At 42.6% G+C, this 10,927-nt stretch overlaps 2 protein-coding genes across 2 annotated transcripts; both read left to right on the forward strand.

The window, feature by feature from the left end:
- Positions 1-29: 29 nt before the first annotated feature.
- Positions 30-4,758, forward strand: LOC133496366 (hydroperoxide isomerase ALOXE3-like). Its single transcript, XM_061811847.1, has 14 exons — positions 30-618; positions 882-1,086; positions 1,194-1,275; positions 1,339-1,458; positions 1,552-1,655; positions 1,915-2,087; positions 2,163-2,306; positions 2,395-2,598; positions 2,984-3,070; positions 3,150-3,316; positions 3,413-3,534; positions 3,615-3,715; positions 3,999-4,169; positions 4,275-4,758. Exons 1-14 carry the CDS (start codon positions 466-468, stop codon positions 4,452-4,454), a joined length of 2,013 nt encoding a protein of 670 aa, XP_061667831.1. The 5' UTR covers positions 30-465; the 3' UTR covers positions 4,455-4,758.
- Positions 4,759-5,469: 711 nt separating this feature from the next.
- On the forward strand, positions 5,470-10,091 carry LOC133496972 (arachidonate 12-lipoxygenase, 12R-type-like). Its single transcript, XM_061813110.1, has 14 exons — positions 5,470-5,490; positions 5,953-6,157; positions 6,244-6,325; positions 6,398-6,517; positions 6,788-6,891; positions 7,060-7,232; positions 7,339-7,482; positions 7,560-7,763; positions 7,941-8,027; positions 8,127-8,293; positions 8,387-8,508; positions 8,571-8,671; positions 8,778-8,948; positions 9,060-10,091. Exons 1-14 carry the CDS (start codon positions 5,470-5,472, stop codon positions 9,237-9,239), a joined length of 1,881 nt encoding a protein of 626 aa, XP_061669094.1. The 3' UTR covers positions 9,240-10,091.
- The last annotated feature ends 836 nt before the right edge of the window (positions 10,092-10,927 follow it).

Here is a 10,927-nt window from a genome sequence, read left to right on the forward strand (position 1 = left end):
GCATGCAATGAAAATATTGTGGCGTGTACTCCTCACCCAAAGACAACTGGCTAAGGCTTCATCTCAAACTTTACCTGTACAGCACTTCATCTTATTAAACATGCTGAACAAGTTTGTCATGTACACTCGCGCTCACACGACTGTTCCTGAGGGCTAATTGCAGGTCATTGACTTATGGTATGTTGTGTATGTATATGTTTTTGTATTTGCTAAAACAGAATTGCAAAACGTTTTCTTGTTGAAGAGGACAGATGTGTTTTATAGACATGAAAAAATCCACACAAACCTGATAAACGGTGCCTCTTGTAACTCAGTTGGAGTTGAGATGTGCATACCTTTTTGAGAAGTCACTGGTAGTCTTCAGAAGATGACTGGAAACTCTGGAAAAACCACCTAAACATATTTAAAAAAAAAAAAAAATCTGGTTTGAAGACTGTCTTCACTTGCTGCTGCTGCTACTACTGCATGACCATGGCTGAGTACAAGCTGGAAGTGACGACCGGCGAGAGAGAGAGTTCCGGAACGCTTGACCACATACTTGTAACCTTGGTGGGAAGTGAAGGTCAGAGCGAAAAAACCGATTTGGATAACTGGGGCGTTGATTTCAAGACTGGGACGGTGAGTGGGAGTCTTGAACGTGTACAATCGCTGACAAAATTGTCGGGGTCTGCAATGGTCTCTAAAATGATCTGAAAATTACACTGAAATTTGCCAAATTGCGTATTGATGAGCCGCAAAGGAAACTCGTTAGATGCCTCGTTGTAGTCAAAGTGGCAATTATGCAAACTCTCCCATAGATGTGCGGGTAACTGCACTACAGTGATCTCCGAGACTGTGAACTGCGATGCAGCGAGCGACAAATTATTTTCACGTCTTTCTAGAGTGAGACGTACACGATCCAAACCGACACGTCTCTGGGGAAACTGCTGCTGCTGAAGGTCGAGAAAAACCCACGTGTTCCCCTCCAGGATGATGAGTGGTTCTGCTCTAAAATCGTGGTGAGCACCCCAGAAGGGGAGACCCTTCTTTTCCCGTGCTACCAATGGCTTTCCAATAACGAGGTCGTGGAGCTAAGAGGAGGAAAAGGTTTGGTTTCCGATCCCCAAATATAGATTTTGCATTTCAACTGGCTTTTTTTTATTTTTATTTGTTTATAGATGGAATCAAATATGGTTTGGGTTTTTCTATTCCAGCCATGAAGGCTTTTGAAGACGACCACCCACTGTTGATTGAGCACCGCAAAAACGAGCTGGCATCTAAAAAGACCAACTTCCAGTAGGTTCTGGGTTTTTGAAAGTTTTTCAATGCGGTCTGAAAATATCATGCTATTCTTTCTAGGTGGGCCTCGACCAGTGAAGGACTTCCACGCCACAGCAATTTTAGTACATCAAGCGTCCCTGCTGAAATACGCATGTCAAAGTCGAGAATGAAAGAATCGGAGGCGGCTTTTACCTCAGGGCAAGTCCACAAACTCGTAACATTTGTGTGTCAACTTTGCGATGTTAAATTGGGAGTTGTCAGTAAGGGCATTTGAATCCGGTTGGAATTTAGGGTCTTGGAACTGAAGATGAAGGGGATGCTCGGATCTGAGGAAAGCTGGGCAACGATTGAAGACATGAAAACAATATTCAGTGACAGGAAGACAGAAATATCGGGTAGGTTGTCGAGTTATAGATTTCCATTATTGTCATCATACATATATGAATATCTCTTTCAGTGCGGCATACATCTAAATTAGAAATAAAGCAATAAATCCGATTATAATCTAAGATAATTATAGGTAAAGTCTGGATAAGGGCTAGAGTTCCTCTTCACAAAAAAAAAAAAAAAAAAAAAAGACACAAATCTTACAAACTCTTGTTAAATGTCTCAAGTTTTGCTGCCAAATTGCCTTCATTTCCCAATTTTTTTTAGAGTACCTTTCTGAGCACTGGAAAGACGACGACTTTTACGGGCAGCAGTTCTTGAACGGCGTTAACCCCTGTCTGATCAGACGGTGTTCAGAGCTTCCTCCAAATTTCCCAGTCACCGAGGAGATGGTCAAGCCATACTTGGAGATTGGGATGCCTCTGCACAATGAATTTAAGGTATCGGTGACGCGCCTTACATTGATCCGACCCAGAAAAGGATCCATTGGGATGTAACATCTGACTATCACACAGAGAGGGAATATGTTCCTCTATGACCAGAAGAACTTGAGCGGAATACCGGGGAAGCTATATCATGGCGAAAACCTGACAGTGCCTGCTCCTCTTTGTCTACTGTACCTGAACCCTGAGAAAAAACTGATACCAATTGCAATACAGGTATTTGCCACTGATCCATCGTTGACAAATCAGTTTTTCACCATGTCCAGCCCTGGTTTTTTTTGTTTGTTTGTTTGTTTTTTTGCAGGTGCATCAACAACCCTCCGAGGAAAACCCAATTTTCCTGCCTAGCGACCCGGAGACGGACTGGCTATTAGCCAAGATATTCGTCAAAAACGCTGACATGATGACTCACCAGGCAATTTCCCACCTGAAGAACACCCACTTTATAGCTGAGACCTGGGCTATTAGCCTTCTTCGCAACTTCCCCCTCATTCATCCCATTTACAAGGTACGGCTTGCTTTGGGGGTCGGGGAACGGGGATTTCTCGAGTCGTCTCGCTAACACCTGCAACTGCGCTGATGAAAAACGAGTACGGAAAGAAAATCGGCTGATCCCGCAATGTTGCAATAGGCTTACCTGAAAATGTGGCAGAGGTTGCGCTACCTTTGACTAGCGATCCTGCATTTTGTCCAAAGTCATCCGGGACAGACTCCAACTCCCGTGTGAATCTGAACAATGGAGAGCAACCATTAAACTGGACCTGGCTGAGCCAAGACATTCTGTCTGTAAAATCTGCCTGGTTCTGTTGCTGCCTTCTATTTTTCTCAAATTAATGCGGATTTTGAACTTTATGATTTCCTGTTATCTGAGACATTCCACCCTTTGTGTGTAGTTGCTGATACCTCACTTCCGCTGGATTGTACATATCAATGCTCAGGCCCGGGAAAGTTTGCTGGGAGCGAATGGAACATTTTCCCTGGTAGGACTTGGTTACATTTCTGACTCATCATTGTACCCGTGTTGTGTTTCTGACTGTATGTTTTACTCTACCCGACTAGAGTTCACTCGGACTTGACGGCACTCTAGAACTCATGAATCGGAGCCAAGCTGAACTCACATACAGCTCACTCTGTATACCGGACAACATTCGCGCTCGAGGACTAGAGTCCATCCCCGACTTCTATTACAAAGATGATGGCCTCGAACTCTGGAACATCATCCATCGGTTATTTCGTGATCATTTTTGCAATCGGAAGTAATTAACATAAGTTGACTGAAGGCATCTGAGAGACAATTTGGGGAAACTGTTTTTACCTGGCAGATTTGTGAAGGAGGTCGTGGGATACTTCTATCGTTCAAACCGTGAAGTGGTCAAAGACTCTGAGCTACAAGGATGGATCCATGAGATATTCACTCACTGCTTTTTAGGGAATACATATTCGGGTATAAAGCCGCATTTATTTGTCAACACCATGTCTGTGCCCAGACGCTCCACTGATTTCTTTCTGGTATTTTTCTCACAGGATGTCCAGAGGCTTTCCAAAATCTCGAGGAAGTGGTCAAATTCATCACCATGGTAATCTTCACGGTTTCAGCTCAGCACGCTGCCGTCAATAACGGACAGGTGAAATGACTCTTTGGATATACAGAGTAACCTGTAAAATCGGCATCTTCATAAACTTCGGGTGTTGAAACTGCTTCCGCGTACTAGACGTTAACACACCTCAAAGATTGTATTCATTCTGGATTTGAGTTGGTTTTGGAATCCGTGAAAATTAGCAACAATAATTGGACCAAATCAGCACATCCAAAACCAACTACAGTTGAATTTTGTTTGACCTTATGGCCGAAAACGACGCATTGCAAGTCTTCAGCATGAGCTAACGTGATTTCTTTTGAAACTTTAGTTTGACTACCAGACGTTCGTCCCCAATGGTTCCTTAATGCTGCGCAAGTCCTCTCCGACCGCCAAAGGACAATCCAGCATGGAGACCATTTTGGAGACGCTCCCGAACATTGGCGAGACGGTCGTGACGGCGAGCCTTCTATACGTGCTCACGCTGAACTACTCTGATTCCGTACGTTGAACATTGTCAACTTCTCGCAGAAAGCTCACTGCGACATCTCGGTGTCGTGAAAATCCTCCTAACGAGTTCGCGTGTCTGTTTTTTCGACGCTAGCAGGTGCCATTGGGTTCATATCCCGACGAACGATTCCAAGAGCCTGAAGTCAAGCAGATGATGAAGGAGTTTCAAGCGGAGTTGTCCGGCCTGAGCGAAGCCATCAAGGCCAGAAACGCAAAGCTTGTTGTCCCGTACACGTATTTGGACCCAGAGCAAATGGACAGCAGTATTATTAAGTAGGAAGGGGCTTGCAGTAATTGGTAAAACACGGACCGTTATGTTAGATTTGCAAATAACTTGGCAATGCTACTGGAGTCCCTCTGGGATTGCGCTAGCTGGTGTTTGTTGGCAAGGCAAAATATATTCCATTTATAATCGTTCTTTCAGCACTTGCAGTTGATATAAAATAATCGATATGTCGCTTGCTTTTTGTCTTTGACCACAAAAGTACATATTTTACAGAACAGTTCTACCCTGATCTCTAGAACTGAACCTGAATGCTTTTGAGAGGTTTGCATCTTCCTGCATGACATCTGTACTTCCTTCTGGCTCATGACCTTCACTCCTGTCTTTAACATCTTTGGTGTCTTTCTTTGTATATTAATAACAATAAATGTCATCTACAGTTGCCATTTTGCGTGGTCTACACATTCAGACAAAGGTGCAACCTTTTCAGTTTTTGCATCAGATCCAGACGTAAATACCTGAAAATCCATCCATTTTCTATACTGCTTGTCGTGTTCGGGGTCACGGGTTAACCGGAGCCAATCCCGACGGACTTGGTCCGAAAGGGAGGTCACGCCCTGGACTGGGCAGCACTCAGCCAATACCTGAGAAGAAAAGGCAAAATGTTGATCATATTTATCTTTTGACATCAACCCCAAATCTAGTAATAAATGAATAAATATAAAAATGAAGCAATTGCTGCTGTTTGTGTACTTATGGATGAGGGACTCGTCAGGCTTTTGGTAGTTGCCGCTTCAATTTGGTCTTCATGCAAACCGTCTGCATGCTTTTTTGCTTATTTAAGTTTTTCTTCTCTACCGGAGCTATATTTGCTATTAAAATCTTCATACGCAGTCGATTTTACATACGGCGTCCCATCACTCATTTGCGTCAGAGGAAGATAAACGTTAAAAAAGAGAACATTGGTGCCAGGTTTAAAGCAGACGACTGGAAGCACAGCCCAAACTAGTGCTGTACCTAAAAACATTGCGTTTTACAGAATTTCTTGATTCTGATTATTGAGGGGACCATGGCGGAGTACAAGCTGGAAGTAACGACGGGAGAAACGTTCCTCGCCGGAACATTTGACCGTGTATTTGTCACCTTGGTCGGAAGTAAGGGGGAGAGCCAGAAAACGGATTTGAACAACTGGGGTGTCAATTTGATGACTGGGAAGGTAAGTTGGACAGTGGGAAATGTGTGTACTTGCATCATGTACGTGGTGTACGTGTTTGGGTGTACTGATTGCAGAGGGAACTGTACATTCTTCTGTCCTTGATCTCTTTGTGAAACATAAAATACATTTATTGCTTTTAAACATCAACAAAAAGTATAGATAGAATTTGAAGATGTTTAAAAGTGTCTTCTGTTAGCCCATAGCTCAAAAATATTAAAGTTTGAATCATTTGCATACTTATATCCACCACAATCCAAACCGGCTCAAACATCCAAATTTCAGTGCATGTATTTTGGAGTACACCAGTTATTCCAACCCTCCCATCTTGGATTCTAGACTGCGACGTACACCATCAAAACCAGTGCGTCGCTGGGGACGCTTCTGCTGGTGAAGTTAAAGAAAGGCCCGCGTTTGTTCCTCCCCGAAGACGAGTGGTTCTGCTCCAAAATAGTGGTGACCACACCGGAAGGAGAAAAATTGTTTTTCCCGTGCTACCAATGGCTTTGCAGTCACGAGGAAATGGAGCTGAGAGGGGGGAAAGGTGGGGGTTCATATTCGCGTAAAACACAATTCACGCCCTTAGTTTTTGCGACATTGTACATCAAATGTGGCTTTTCTTTCTCCCAGCCACGAAGGCCTTTGAAGACGAGCACCCGTTGTTGATTGAGCACCGCAAAAATGAGCTGGCATCTCAAAAGAGCTACTTCCAGTACGTTTTTCCCGAAAAAGATACACGCAAGACGGCGTTTCCAAGCGGCTTGAAATATGTTATTCTTTCTAGGTGGGCCTCGACATATAAAGGACTTCCTTACCACAACGCTTTCACTCCAACAAGTGTCCCTCTTCAACTCCGCATGCCAATGTCGAGAATGAATGAGTCTAAGAAGGCCGTGTATGCTGGGTGAGTTTAATGACGTTTTACATGTCCCAAGCCATCAAAACAGGGGTGTGCAAAAGGGGCTGGCGGTCCTGGTCTTCCAACAACACAGGGGGCATCCAAATGTGTTTGGTCAGGCAGTAAAACTTAGCTTATTTACAACACACATCTTGAGAAATCCTTCTGTCAGGACCGTCAGATGTTTAATACCAACCACATTAGAGTTCAAATCCAAATTTTCTTGCCAACCTGATAAAAGAACATGAAAAACATTTGAATACTGTTGCACTTCAGGCTCTTGGAAGTCAAGCTAAAGGGGATGCTTGGATCTGAGGAAAGTTGGCAAAGCATTGAAGACATGAAACGCATCTTCTGGACCAGAGCGACAAAAATGTCAGGTAGGGAAAGCCGTTTAGCAACTTGCTATCCTGAGATCGTGAAAATAGAAAGCTGTTCACACGAACGGTGGTGGCCTGACGGGGCCAACACTCTTGATCGTAACATTCAGAATGCAACTGCAAAGATTTGCTGTTACAGAAAATTGCCTTCACTGAACGTCGTTCTAGAGTATGTCTCCGAGCACTGGAAGGAAGATGACTTTTTCGGGTTCCAGTTCCTGAACGGTGTCAACCCCTGCTTGATCGAACGCTGTTCAGAACTCCCTCCAAATTTCCCAGTCACCGATGAAATGGTGAAGCCGTTCCTGGAGAAAGACAGTACTCTGGAGAATGAAATGAAGGTACAGTATCTGGTGTATGAAGAGAGACTTCCATGGACTGTGCCTAGAAAAGATTCCGTTCCGAATCATTGATTGAGATGAGGTAATACACCTCACTGTCTCACAGAAAGGAAATGTCTTCCTTTATGACCGGAAGACTTTAAGTGGAATACCTGCAAAACCATATAATGGGGAAAAACTGACAGTGCCTGCTCCTCTCTGTCTATTGTACCTGAACCCTGAGAAAAAAATGATCCCGATTGCAATACAGGTATTTCATGTATTATAGTAGCACTGGTTAATGATTGCCGGATGAGTATTGTACCGTGTTTACCAACATTTCGGCAGGTGCATCAACAACCCTCGGAGGAAAACCCCATTTTCCTGCCGAGTGACCCGGAGACGGACTGGCTTCTGGCCAAGATATTCGTCAAAAACGCTGACATGATGACTCACCAGGCAATCTCCCACCTCAAGAATACTTACTTCATCGCTGAGGCCTGGGCTGTTAGCTTTTTTCGCAACTTTTCTGCGATTCATCCCATCTACAAGGTACTGCAAACGATTTAAATGTGTTGGGTAGTCTCAATCTGATCCGCAAGCCACACGTGAAGACCACCACTTGGTCCCCACGTGGGAATTTTGATGGTAAAATGTGACTTTGTTTGCTCAAATGAAAGTTCATTTCACTTGCAATATCATTTGGAGTATTCTTCTCTCTCGTCATAGTTGCTTATTTTCCACTTCCGCTGGCTTCTACACATCGGTACTGAGGCCCGTAAAGTTCTCTTGGACACTAATGGGATGTTTGCAATGGTACGACAGGTTATAGTACACCTTTTTTTTTTTTTTTTTTTTTTTGCTTTCTAATTCTCAAATCTGATCACAGCCACGTGCTGTCCTGTACCTGACTAGAGTTTACTCGGACTTGACGGCACTCGAGAGCTGATGATACGGACGCAAGCTGAGCTCACGTACGCCTCGCTCTGCATGCCGGACAACATTCGCGCTCGAGGACTCGAGTCCATCCCCAACTTCTACTACAGAGACGACGGCCTTAAAATATGGGACATCATCCACAGGTTGTTTTGATTTGTTTGTCTGCGCCACCCTTAGTACTTGATAGGTATAAGGCCCTCCAAAGAGACAGATTGCAAATTATTTTTACGTTCCAGATTCGTGAAGGGCGTAGTAGAGCACTTCTACCATTCCGACAGTGAGGTTTTCAAAGACTCTGAGCTTCAAGGATGGATTCAAGAGATATTGACTCGTTGCTTTTTAGGGGATAAATCCTCAGGTATGAAATTTGTCAACACAATTTGCAGACGAAATTATTTTTCTGGTATTTTCCCCTCGCAGGATGTCCAGAGACCTTCCAAAATGTTGACGAAGTGGTCAAGTTCATCACGATGGTGATCTTCACAGTTTCAGCTCAACATGCTGCCGTCAATAATGGACAGGTGAAACAACACTCATCATATTTAAATTGGAAAAAGGCAACGGAAAATGACCACGCGTGAGCGTGAAATGTAGGTCTTCGGTATGAGCTGAAGTTTTGTTTTCTAGTTTGAATACCAGACGTTCCCCCCCAATACTTCTGCAATGTTGCGCAAGCCGTCTCCAACTGCCAAAGGCCAGTCCAGCATGAAGACCATTTTGGAGACGCTCCCAAACATTGACGAGACGGTCAAGGTGGCATGCTCTCTATACGTCCTCGCACTGGACTACTCCGATTCTGTAAGTTGAGCGTTATGCAGTTGCTTGCCTTTTCATTTTTTTTTTTTTTTTTTAAATCATTCAAATTTGCCAGGGTTGTGAACAGTGTTTCTGTTTTCGCGATGCCGGCAGGTCCGACTTGGTTCGTACCCTGAGGAGAGGTTCCAAGAGCCTGAAGTCAAGCAGATGATGGACGACTTTCAAGCGGAGTTGGTCGGCCTTAGTGAAGTCATCAAAGCCAGAAATGCAGACCTTGCCGTGGCCTACACATACCTAGACCCGTATCAAATGAAGAGCGGTATTATTATATAAGAAGGGCCTTTTGGGTTGAAGCTCTTTAAACTTGCAATGCGGAGTGTTGGTGGAGGAACGAGCAAGACTTATAAAAAGCTGTTCAAACATTTATTCGATTCTCTTGATATCCAGATTAAGATCCATGTACTAGTCCACTTTGTCCTCACTGATAAGACCGTTCAGCCCACTAGTAGAGCAACTGTGCCTTACTAATAAATTTTATTATGGGATGATATTTCTGCACACAACGCTGCACTCCCAATTATTATGCAAACAACATTTTTCTCCAGATTTTCCTAAATAGCCAATGCAAATGACGATCATTTTCATGGCACCCTATCGCGTGTATAATTCAAATGCTCATACTGTTCCAAATTATTACAAAGAATATAGTTTGACAAGACTTAATAGTGTGCAAAGAACTGAAATGGGTAGAGTCTAGGAAGCTACTAGTCTGTTACCCATCTCATAATTTGGCCTACTAGCGTTGTGCAGTTGGTACAGTTGCAAATTTATTTTAATCAACATTGGTTAATTACCCAGTGACTTCATATTAAAAAGAAATAGTGAAGACAATAGTTTAATAGATTCACATTTTATCCTCGCTAAGTTTGTAGTTCTACTTTTTTGTGTCATATAATTACAGGGATAAAAAAACGCCTGAAATCCACAGGGCTCTGACTTATTCGGGAAAAGACCCTGCAGGTATCAGTCAGATTCGCAGATAAGATTCTTCATGGTATTAGAAAATTTTAACATGATACGAGTAGGCCAGACGTCCCGGTAGAAGTTGTGGTGATAATTATTGGGAACACAATTATTATAGTGTCCCACTGTATTGAATTCTCTTATTAGAGAGGAAAAAGAGCATGCTCGGTGGGGATCATATATATTGTGTTCTCAAATGCCTTGCTATGCAGTAATTTGGGTGGTATGGTGATTTACTGTATTTGGACTTTATAGGCTTGTGTTGAGCATGCAACGTATAAAACATACAGTGTCCAAATCATATGCAGCTTATAAGCATTTCTGCTTCTCTGCGTTAGCTTTCTTTCACTATAGCATCACGGGAAAACAGCGAGGACCCCGTACGATCATTTTCTTGTCCTTCCTAAACTTTTGGAAAGGTGTGGTTTTGGGTTTAAATAAAAACTGGGTTGCTGTGTTGAAACCCTTGCGTTTGAGTCACTCACATTTCCGGCCTTTTTTTAGTGGATTGAATAGTACACGTAAAATGGCATGAAAGATATTGATTTGAAAGTACTGCATCTGTATTTTAAAATACAAATTAGATTACAATTACTATTTAGCATAAGATGTTAATAAGTTGATATGTGCACTTATGTACTGACACTTGCTAAGTTCAGTTGTATTTAAATTTGTGAACAAATATATTTACAGTGACTGGAGTGAGTATGTTGTATTTATATTTTAAGTACAATAGGCTACATTAAAATTCAGTTTTCAAGCATTTAGGTAAATTTTTTTTAAGTGTGTTGTAATTGAATCATTATTTAAATATTTTTAAACCGTCCTATACTCAAGGCAAGTCATAATCATGAAATTAATGTTCAACAAATATTTAATATACTTTTTGAAATAAAACAACTTCCACTTCGGACCATCACATTACTGTGTTTTCAGATGGTTAGACTTGGAAAGCAAATAAATTAAGTTTAGCGCCAAAAATAAAAGGTTTGAAAAAG

This window comes from Syngnathoides biaculeatus, chromosome 23 (assembly GCF_019802595.1).
Source record: "Syngnathoides biaculeatus isolate LvHL_M chromosome 23, ASM1980259v1, whole genome shotgun sequence".
In the NCBI taxonomy this organism is placed as follows: domain Eukaryota; kingdom Metazoa; phylum Chordata; class Actinopteri; order Syngnathiformes; family Syngnathidae; genus Syngnathoides; species Syngnathoides biaculeatus.

What these genes read in the sequence shown, in the direction of transcription:
- LOC133496366 (XM_061811847.1), top strand. Translation starts at nt 466, where the DNA reads ATGACCATGGCTGAGTACAAGCTGGAAGTGACGACCGGCGAGAGAGAG. An exon ending in TCTAAAAAGACCAACTTCCA is followed by an intron (nt 1,276 to 1,338) that starts GTAGGTTCTGGG and finishes TATTCTTTCTAG; the next exon opens with GTGGGCCTCGACCAGTGAAG. An exon ending in TTTAGGGAATACATATTCGG is followed by an intron (nt 3,535 to 3,614) that starts GTATAAAGCCGC and finishes TTTTTCTCACAG; the next exon opens with GATGTCCAGAGGCTTTCCAA.
- LOC133496972 (XM_061813110.1), top strand. Translation starts at nt 5,470, where the DNA reads ATGGCGGAGTACAAGCTGGAA. An exon ending in CTAATGGGATGTTTGCAATG is followed by an intron (nt 8,028 to 8,126) that starts GTACGACAGGTT and finishes GTACCTGACTAG; the next exon opens with AGTTTACTCGGACTTGACGG. An exon ending in ATATGGGACATCATCCACAG is followed by an intron (nt 8,294 to 8,386) that starts GTTGTTTTGATT and finishes TTTACGTTCCAG; the next exon opens with ATTCGTGAAGGGCGTAGTAG.